The following is an 11,316-nucleotide window of genomic DNA, read 5'->3' as shown; positions in this document are numbered from 1 at the left end:
TAGACAGCCTATTTCCGCGCTGCAGCTCTCTCGCAATGGCCAATCAGAGAAAACGCGGAAGCACGCAACGCACTCTTCCGCTGGGAATAAGCTACACGCGTCCTGGCTGAGAGAAGGAGGTTCTCACCCAAGATTTCCCGGTACATGGCCCCGTTCATCCTCCTCGATGTGGTGAAGTCGTCCTGTCCCCTTAGCAGAGACACACCCCCAGAGCATAATGTTTCCACCGCCATGTTTGACAGTGGGATGGTATTCTTGGGGTCAAAGTCAGCATTTTTCGTCCTCCAAACACGGCAAGGCGAGTTGATGCCAAAGAGCTTGATTTTAGTCTCATCTGACCACATCAACTTCTCCCAAGCCTCCTCTGAATCATCCAGGTGCTCATTGGCAAACTTCAAACATGCCTGTACATGTACCTTCTTGAGCAGGGGGACCTTGCGGGGCATGCGGGCACTACAGGATTTCGATCCATTATGGCATAGTGTGTTACCAATGGTCATCTTGGTGACTGTGGTCCCAGCTGCCTTGAGATCATTAACTCATTCAGCGCCAGTCACGATGATAGTCGGGTTAACTCGCCATCGCTTGAGCGCCAGAGTATAGTCAGGTTTTAATCGTTATTTCTTTTATTAGCGATATCCATTCATTTTCATCCATCCAGCCTGATATCGTTGGGAATGGGTCTGAGCTCGCAAAAGGGCAAATACCGCCGCCTACGCCTTCCAGTTGGTATTGCACCCCATTGGGAATGGTCTAGTTTCTTTTCTGGGACGATCCAAGCCGTGCGGGCGGGGTTTAAATACTCAGGCGAGGTAACCTGTTTCAACGATACATCTGCAAGGCTGCCCCCCCCCCCCCCCCCCCTCAATATATTATATGCAATGCTGTTGAACGTGGCACGGACCTCCGCGCCCAGTACTTCAAATGGCTGAGATAATTGGTTATTTCTTTTGCATTACATCAGATACAAGGTAAGAACACTATATATAAATTTGATTGTTGATCTGATATGTCTTTCTACCGCGATCGCGGCTGTGTGTGTGTGGCTGTGTGCCGTTGAGTTTGATGAGGCTGCGGCGGAGCCCCGCGGTCCAATGCTCTTTTCATGTATGCACGAGGAAGGATAATAATAATCTAGCGTTGATTTCAGGAAGATACGATAATCAGGCGAAAAATTACGTGTTTAGTGTATTCCACTAAAACGCTATTATCCGTCTTTCTCTGGAATTACTCAGAGGCACCCAAAGTTATACTCATTCAAAAGGCTATAAAACGGAAATGTACAGATGAAAAAACAATCCGTTTTGTACATGTTGACTGGATGCAACTAACTGATAATCGATGGGTGTATTAGACCCATAGCTATACTTTAAGATATATTTATGGACTCGCAAATCTCACAGTCCCCCCATTGACTTACAGCGGTGGCGCACTAGTGCCATCGAGGATTAAGCGGTGGTGCTGAATGAGTTAACAAGCTCCTCCCATGTAGTTCTGGGTTGTTCCCTCACCTTTCTCATGATCAAGTTCACCCCACAAGGTGAGATCTTGCGTGGAGCCCCAGACCGAGGGAGATTAATGGTAATTTTGTGTTTCTTCCATTTTCGAATTATCGCACCAACAGTTGACTCCTTCTTATCAAGCTGCTTGGCAATGGTCTTGTACAGGTCTATTATTTTGTCCCTGATTGTCCTTAGACAATTCTTTGGTCTTGCCCATGGTGGAGAGGTTGGAATCTGATTGATTGATTCTGTGGACAGGTGTCTTTTATATTCTGTGGACAGATGTCTTTTATATAGGTAACGAGTACTTAATTAAGTAAGAGGACTAATCTGTGTGCCTCCTGGTCACATAACTGGTCTGGGAGCCAGAATTATTGCTGGTTGGTAGGGGGTGAAATACTTATTTTACTCAATAAAACACAAATAAATGTTTAGAATTCATGTGATTTTCTGGGATTTATTTTTTATATTCCATCTCTCACTGTTAAGATGAACCTACCATGAAAGTTATAGACCGTTCATTTCTTTGTAAGGGGGCAAACTCACAAAATCAGCAGGGGGTAAAATACTTATTTTCCCCACTGTAGGTAGACCAGACTAGTATGAATGATCAACCAGAGGTTCTCTTTGAACCCCAAGTATGCTATTTATTGACACAATGTATTAAATTATAAAAAAAATGTAAAGTCAAGAACTCGCAAGGATTTGTTGTTCTTAGACAGAAGTGGACACTGGTCTATGGAACAATAGTAATAATCAGATTGACATTAGTAATAAAACACAATATTTCAACCACTTTAGGTTTTATTTCATGAATAAATTAAATAAATACATGTCGGTTAATGAATGCCTTGGAATGCTCGTTTGAGACCATGGTGGAAGTTGCCCCTTACCACTGATTTCAGAGCAGATCTTTGTACCCCTTCATACTTGTAGTTAGCGCTCTACATGGGCAGATCTGTGACTGAGGACAGACTGCCACAGGGCTAGGCTACCTTAATTCTACCTCCACAGCCTCGGCTACCAAAGCCCAGCGCTGAACACAGAGTGCTCCACTGGCGAGCGCAACACAGTAATCTCATATCGGAATACAAAAAGTAAACAAACCTAGAAATCTTATTACCACATCCACCATGCTAATTTAGCTATTCACTAAACATACAGTATTGTTGCCCTTACGGTCCTAGGATGCAGACTTCACACTGGGAAGAGGAAACACTACGGACAGGTTTTGACGATGAGCGAGCGAGGAGAGGGGGAAAATGAACGACTGAGGGCTTATTTGGAACGTGTTCACAAACATACGGAGAACAGGTCTTGGTTGGCTACTTTGGTTTCTTCCTCCTTGTCTAAGGTCTTGCCTCCTATTCGAGAAGAGTACTAAGGTGGACGGGTCAATTGAGGTGCAGGATTGGCTAGCCCCGGGACTCCAGAGATCTGTGTTGGATAGGAGAGAGCGAGAAAGAGGTTATGCCACACTTTAAAATCCTGATCTCTAATATCACTGAACGCAATAGCAGTATTACCATGGAAAAAGGAACTTACAGACTACATAACCAAACAGTAAACAAGATCATTTGTTTATTTACATGCTTCACTATCCCAGCCAATACCAGTATATCCCTGTGAACATAGTCAGGATATGATGTTATTCCACTTATGATAAACAAGATAGAAGATTTACAAAAAAAACATTAAATATTAATGTAAATGCAAACACACTCATTGCATATTTGCAGTATTGTCAGTCTACCTGTGCTGTTTGTGTGTATATGACATGAATGTATTGGTGTGGTTGTTTGAGAGCCTTTGCATGGGCCTAGTAATGCCAGTATTCCTTCTAAATGCATTCATGAATTGTGGGCCACTCCAGCTACAGTAAATGTGAAGGGGGAACATTTGTTTGTTTATTAATTGTATTTTATGATTACACAATTTTCGATCACAGGTTTTATTTATTTTTACTCTATAACATCTTAACGTGGACACACTTCATTGACCAGTGTAGCAGCAGTGCACAGATGTTGGTGCCTGTTTTGTGGTTCATTAGGATTTCTATTGTTTCTTGATTGGCGAGTTCCCACAGGTTAGCATGTGTGATGGTGTTGGGCCAGTAGATTCCCAGGAGGTGTTGGAGGCAGCAGTTAATAACGTCTGTAGTAGAGATGAGCCGAACTCTAATATGAATTCAGGGAAAGCACGGATAATGCAATGGACAGATGTTCTTTTATACTCTAATATGCTTGTTATTATCTAGGGGGGGGGGGAATCCCTTGTTATGTTATGCACAGAATGCGCTCCTACTATGCAGCTACCAGTCATCTATGCCAGGTCTCAGTCATTAAAATGTATTGAAATAATGTATTTTCTTGAATAAAAATTACTTAATTTACATTTCAATCGATTCATTTGATTTCTGAGGGTTTCCATATGAAGAAATAAAAGATCCAATAATTGCACATGTAACAGTCACATAGACTTGGTGTTCAAAAGGCATGTTATTCGTCAGCGGCCACTCCTCTCTGTAAACACTTGAATGATATTCTCTGATTCTGATGAGCTGACGTGCCTAGAAGGGCAGTGACTACTTCCACAGAAAAGGTAGAGGAAAATTATATTTTCTGTTGAGTCAACATTTCCAAGTTGCATAAGAACAAGAGAAACTATCCTATTTACACCTGCTGTCTCTGACCATCTTACCTGTGACGATACCCAAACAGGCTATTCACTCCTGTTTCTCCCCTCTAAGTTTGAAAACATTGTTCCTCTGTAAACATAAAAACAGACTTACAGTATATGGTTCTTCGTCTGAGGTACTCAAATGTCCAGTATAAGCCACACCCACTTCTGGTATTCTATAATAATAATAATAATTTAGGACCTGCTCAGAGGTCATCAATCGGCACACATGCGATGCATGCAATTCGTATCTGCGATTAACCCATCCCGTCGTCCTTCCCCCCCCCATGGGCAGCCGGGAGCAGACAGGCGTCAACGTGAGCCGCGCCAGGGGACCAATCCAAGTGCTCCTGTCCGTCTTCGTCAAGGACGCCACAGCGTTAGCGATCTATACATATCATTTTGTTGGTTGAACAGATACAGATAATTATGTAGATAAAGCCTCAGACAAATGGCTCTTTAGAATGGAATATCTCTGCACTGCTGCTACACTGGTCGATAATGCACTCACAGCAGTGAGTGTGTAGCGAGTAAGTCTGACCACATTAAGATTAAGAGTCCACAGGTTCTCATTTTGTCATGAGGACGGCATGTGCGTGCGTGTGTGTGTTGTTAAAGAGGTGCCGCTCACGAGTAGCTGGTGTGCTGCTGACGCCTCCTGGCACTCCTCATCTTCTCAAAGCGAGCCTCCATCTCCTCCAGCACCTTGGGGGTGTACCGCACCACCAGCTTGACGGAGCCCTGGGCGGCCTTCAGCAGCTCCACCGCCTTCTCGTGGTGCTCCCCCTCGACACTCTGCATGGACACACAGCACGTGCACGAATCAGACCAGGACGTATGCGTATATACAGTGTTGGGGAAGCTACTCTGAATGCATGGTTTCAAAATGTTTTTTTTGCAGTGCAATACAAAATGATAACATTATAGGCTAAGACACATTGACTGCAAAAGACAAATACAAAAGATAAAGATGTTCATTTAAAACTTGTTTATCCTGAACTGGCACATTTGCCAACCTTACCATCCGTCAGCTTAGTTGTCAAGAGTAGAATATCTTGCACGGTAGGGAGAGGGGAAGGGTTGGTCACAGGACTCGGTATACCAAGCTAGGGCTGTACCGAATGTCATTTTTTAACATTCGAAGCTATTGAAGTATTTGAATGAAGATTCGAATGTCTGTCATATTTTATGACGTAATCAAAAAAGAAATGGAGGAACCTACTTCCAGTGACTGACGCTAAACTAGGCTAACAGTGTGCGTCTATGTATCTTAACACCAACATTTTGGGAACCCTGGAGTTAGACAAGAAGATGCATACCTTTTTCTTCTCTGTGCATGCAGTAGGAGTAGGAAGACGTTGGGAACTAGGCTAATGGAGGAACCTACTTCCAGTGACTGACGCTAAGCTAGGCTAACAGTGCGTGTCTTCCTACTCCTACTGCATGCACAGAGAAGAAAAAAGGTATGTATCTTCTTGTCTAACTCCAGGGTAGATGGCAAATAAGCTAATTTCCCAAAATGTTGGAGTTTTCCTTTAATGTCCTAACTAAATCCTAAACAGCGATTAATCTGATTAAATTAGTTTTCTTTTTATTAAATCAACTTTCATTCAGCGCCAGGGATTAGCCGTGTCCCGTTCTAACTATGCCACGCTTGAAAGATATGGGTGCGTCACCTTGTTTGTAGAGCTATATCTATATTCTATATTACAGCTATGGAGACAATACTTTGGATAAAAGCGTCAGCTAAATGACTACATTTAAATGTAAATGAATATACTCACGGCGTAGAACACTCTCGACCAATCACAATGTGTGGTCGGACCTACCTGTTGTATAAATTATTTTATTTTTAAAACATCCACATAGCTTTCAGAAAGGTGCAGAATAAAAGTATTGCTTTTCCCAAAAAAGTATCCCCTCCCTACTTCCCATTTCCCCACGTGGAATGCACCAGATTGGATAAATGACATGCTGGTGCGTCATCTAGTGGCTTAATATTATCTATAGCACCTTTAAGTATGTCATCCCTTCATTCTAACACACACACTGCTGGCTCCCCCGACAGCCCCTCATACCACTCCGTTGACGGAGAGCAGCTGGTCTCCTCTCTTCAGCCCCCCTTGCCGGTCGGCCACCCCCCCGGGGATGACCCTGGAGATGTAGATGGGTGAGTTCTGCTCCTTGCCCCCCATGATGTTGAAGCCCAGGCCCTCGTCAGTCTTGGGCAGCTCGACCACACGTGGGTGGGCATGGCCCTCGCTGGCTGCAAAGGCTGCCACTGTGGCCTGGAATAGGGGGGAAAGTATTTCATTTCAACCTGTATTTAAAATCCTACATTTGAGGTTTCCCTCATTTACAGAAATGACGATGACACAAATACAAAACGGTACACAATAAAGCAGCAATATTCACAGAAGATTACACAAAGAATTCATAGAAATCAGCTAAAAACAGTTACTATAAATTATTTATAGTATGAGGGATAATGATTTATAGTTTAGCTGGAGGTTACATGCACAGTGCTATGTAAAGGTTTGGATGCATTAAACAGGACTACTTTCCCCATCAAGTACAAAACTAAAATAATTCGTCTTTTCTTTTCTTGCATGTACTGTATTTGTTATTCAGCTGCAACCATCAGTAGAGTGGTTGTCTCGTAATCAAAAAGGTTCCCGGTTCGATTCTGGCTCCTCCTGGGCAGTGTGTTGAAGTGTCTTTGAGCAAGACACTTAATCTCTTAACTCACGTGTCAAACTCAGCTAAATCCGGCCCCCAGACTGAATTTGCTTATCAATTCATTTTGGCCTGCTGCCTCCCCTAGGCCCAATTCAACCGGACTGTGAAATCAAGTGCACCCCACACAAATGTCCCGACTTTTCAAACAAATGGAGAGAGCGTTATTTGCACCTGGATCGTGTTTTTATTGAATAAAGATGCATCAATCTGCTTTCATGGACCATTGGAAGATGACAATATTTCTTCAGTTGTAGGCTACCTTGTGTTTTTATTTACTTTCGCCATTTTCACTAGACTCAAGCCGTGGTATTATTCGGTTGTATCCAATTTTACTTCATTAAGTGGATTATTGCCAATTCATCATACCTACTCTGAAATCAAATCTCAGATTCAGCAACAAGTACAATGGAATCTGTGGAAATGATAGTTTTTTGCACAAGATAAGTGAAACCTCTTTAGAAAGACACAGATGAGAGATGTTTTCTGTGTGTTGCTTGTGTGTGTCTGTGCGCGTACGTGCGTGCATGCATGTCCGTGCGCGCCACTTAGTTCTCCAGGACCAATTTAGAATGACTAATCTTACAAACTAGTGTGGGTGAATAACTAATTGAAACTTAATAGCTACAGTATCATTAGCTGCATCATTGCATCATTATTTTAATTAATTTCACATACCTACTCTGGAAATAATAATTTTGCATGAGATCAGTGAAAGTGAGGTGTTCTTCATTCTCCAATAGTCGAGGACCAGTTTAGCCTACAAGTGCTATCTTACAAACTCTTGTGGGTGAATAATGAATTACATCCTAATATATGTAATTTCAATCTATAAAAAATTATTCTATAATAAGCCAATTATTCATAATTACCCACCTTTTAAACAGCCTTCATTGTATTCATTGAGGCACCAGAGAATGAACAGAAGTGCATTTACAACAACATATTGAGCTGGTATGCACAAACTGAATAGATAAACAAAATTACCAATTAAGCAAGTGACCTCAGGAAAATGGACCCTTTAGGTATTATTATGTGTCTGGTCTGCAAAATCATCTGTATTTTTCATTTCGCCCCCTTTGGTAATTGAGTTTGACACCCCTGCCCTAACTGCTCCCGATTAGCAGGTTGGCAACCTTGCATGGTTGCTTCCACCGTTGGTGTGTGAATGTGTGAGTGAATGTGAGGCATAAGTTGTAAAGCGCTTTGGATAAAAGTGCTATATGAATGCAGCCATTTACCATACTGTATATTATGTAGGTAATTGTGGTGTACATTGCACTAAATTAATATCAATTATGTACAATGTAATGTATTTCATAAGCAAAGGGTGTCCCCATAACGCACGTTATTGTGAAAACAATGCTGTTGTGAAGTGTCAGCTGTGGATTTACATTGAAATTCAAAAGGAGTCTAGTCTACTGCATTCTCCTGAATCACCAACAAGGTCTAATCTGGATCAACATCTCTGGGACATATTGATTATTCCTCCAGTAATTTTTGGTCATGCGTCACTGGTACCTTGGCGGTAGCTTGTGCGCGCACCTCAGGCCCTCCCACGATGTCCAGAGTGTCATAGAGTTGCTCATACACCTGTGGGGCAGCAAAGCAGATGAGTTGTCAGAAAGCAGCCCGATCTCACTTAAAATATGTATAAAGTAAATAAAGTCCTAATCGACCACAGGGAAAAAAGGTACATAATGTATGTTATAGCAATAAGTAATATATTTATGTATTGTATCGAAAATGTAACATGTATACATATTACAAATAAGTACATATTATTCAAAAAAAATTAAAATGTAAGTTCCCCTGCTGGGGATCAAATCCTAACCTTAACTTTATGTCTGAACCATAACCGTTAAGCGAATGTTAAAACTAACCTCAACTCTAATCAGTTAGATAGTGGTGAGAGCACTCGCCCGCAATTGCAATGATAGCTGGTTTCAACTCCTCGTTGTGGCATTTGTTTTGCAGATACAATACGTAAATATATTACTCATGGCTATAACATAACATACATTATGTACCTTCTTTCCTGTAGTCGATTAGTACTTTATTTGTGTTTTCTGATGAGACCGTGTTGCAGCAAGAGGGGGGGGGGGGGGGGGGAAGGGTGTGGTCTAATAAAACTACCAAAGGTGCACCGATACCACCTTTTGCCGACCAAGCACAAGTACTTTGTTTGAGTACTTGGTATTAACCATTTTTTACAGATAATTTATTCTGCTGATAAATTGTGTGTTGGTGGGGAGCACACAACATTCTTTATATAAACGGTTCCATTTTTAAGTTCCGATCTAAGCAAATACCAGCCTCCCATTTTTATTTTCCAATTTGACTGATAGATAACCAATTAATACCAAGTCTGACTATTTGTACCTCTAAAAACGACCACACCAAGTCCAAACATTGTGTTTAGTTTATCTGTGATCATAATAAAGATATTCACTCGATGCAACAATTGTTAAGTAGCCTCACAAAGCCAGAGAAAATATGTAACGTATTTCATAACGTTATTGAATCATGCAAGATATTTTCTAGTTGTTAAGCAGTTGACTGAGGTAGGGCTGATGTTGTGGGACTTGTACAGCACTTTGTTCAACTTTGTCAGTGCTGTAAAGTTTAAACCTTTTTAAATCTTAGACAAACAAAACACTTTTAATGAAATATTGTAAGCCATCATTTGAGGCTTTATAAAAGCAGCACAATGAACACATCTGTCAGTGCTGAGTCCGACCTCATCTTAAATAACAAACTGCATTGCTTGTTGTAATTAACAAAGAGAGGCAGAGTTGATTTTGCAAAAAAAATCATACTTTTTTTTTCTTTTATAATCAATTTTTTTTTCATATTCGAATCCCATGCCCATCGAACGAAGCTTCGAAGTATTTAAGACAGCCCTAGACTGAGGAACACATCACATTCAGTTTAGTTTAGAATTAAACAAGTACATCTCAAGAGACTCTGCATGCTTACGTGGACATGCAGCAAACAATACAGACTAGCCGCAATCACAGTTTTAACTTATATAAAATGAACAAAAAGGACTCCAAGAAATGTTTAGTGAACACTGCCTTCAAGTTAGTCTAGTCAGTTTAGGCATAATGGCTGCAAAAAATTATTAACATTTGAGCCAATGTTTTTCTGTTCATTTAGGGCCTGATAAACAAAAAAATGCAAGGAGCCCAAAAAATGTGTTAGGCGAAGTCCCTGAAACGGCCACGCCCACTTTTTAGGCCTGGCATTTTGTATCTCGGCTCCTGAAGGTCACAGAGAGTTGATTTTGGGCTCAAAAGTTGCGGAAACACCACATTTATATTAGTGTTATGAACAAACATATGCCCTAAAACCTTTACTTTTTCAGATATTTGTGAAAAATCACTGCCATTCCGCCACGCCCGTTTTGGCTACGGCCGAAATTCGAAACCGCTCTGGGTGTATCGCGTATCATGGGAGAAGAGTTTTCTCATTCATACTTTGCTTTTATGGGTGGGCTGCACCTTGAGAAGGTTTCTCTGGTCTGTGTTGGCCAGTTGATAAAAGGAACTGGCCTGGATACCATCTTAACCTCAGCTAATCTGAACATCACTGGTCTGACAACTGCTGTATGTGATGTGAATTCCATAAAGAAGGCTAGATACTGCATTCAAATCTTGGCTGTGGTCCTGGCCAATAAGAGAGATGAGGCATTCCAGGCAAAACATCTAGAGGACAACAGTTTGATTTGGAGCAATTGGGTGGCCAATGAAAACAGCCCCATGTTTCACTACTGGACCAATGTCCTTGAAGCAATCAAGAAGGATCTTATCTTCATCAGATACTTTCGGGAGGCCAACTTCATCATGATGGTCAGTGGACTTGAGCAGCTCATTCCTCTTTACTTTGCACTTGATCATACACATATGCCAGATGGATATCAGTGTTTCTTCAGGATCTCAAAGAGCTCAAATGGAGACACCCAGAGTTGTTCAAGGAATTTCTATCAGGCTCTTTCGCAGTAAACACCAGAGGTAACCGATTTTCGAAGATTGTATGTGATCAAAAGCAGGAGCATAATATAAAGGTCATCAAGTCTGACACTGGATACGTCGATATCATCAATCGGGAAGATCAGGAATTCTTCAGGAAACTCGAACTTGCCCTACCCGAAATCCAGTGCTACCTAGCTGAGGTTGAAGGTCAAGATCTAGCACACGTACACAAAGAAATGCTGGACTCCTTCAAGGAAACGTTTTCAAGCCACACTCTCAAGGTGTACCAACCCCTTCAACCAAGCTCAGTTCATGAGGTTGACCTCATCCATTCCCTTCCCAGATGTGGTAACTAAAGATGCCAGCCTTGTTTTTACAGTTGGCAAAACACAGCATGACCAGTTTGTGCAGGAGCGATTTGTATA

At 41.6% G+C, this 11,316-nt stretch overlaps 1 protein-coding gene across 1 annotated transcript in view; it reads right to left on the bottom strand.

Annotated features, from left to right (window-relative positions):
- Positions 1-2,026: 2,026 nt before the first annotated feature.
- lin7b (lin-7 homolog B (C. elegans)) overlaps positions 2,027-11,316 on the bottom strand; it is a 77,205-nt gene continuing 67,915 nt past the window's right edge. Inside the window, exons 3-6 of the mRNA XM_084329396.1 lie at positions 8,439-8,510; positions 6,260-6,469; positions 4,813-4,976; positions 2,027-2,939 (exon numbers count right to left, since the gene is read on the bottom strand). Of these exons, the coding sequence (XP_084185522.1) occupies positions 2,918-2,939; positions 4,813-4,976; positions 6,260-6,469; positions 8,439-8,510 (468 nt within the window). The 3' untranslated portion in view covers positions 2,027-2,917. The remainder of the gene's footprint in view (positions 2,940-4,812; positions 4,977-6,259; positions 6,470-8,438; positions 8,511-11,316) is intronic.

This window comes from Notolepis coatsorum (genome assembly GCF_963971535.1).
Source record: "Notolepis coatsorum genome assembly, chromosome: 14".
Taxonomy (NCBI): Eukaryota; Metazoa; Chordata; class Actinopteri; order Aulopiformes; family Paralepididae; genus Notolepis; species Notolepis coatsorum.
Note: the sequence above shows the minus strand (reverse complement) of the source record. Positions and strands in the feature narration are given on the sequence as shown.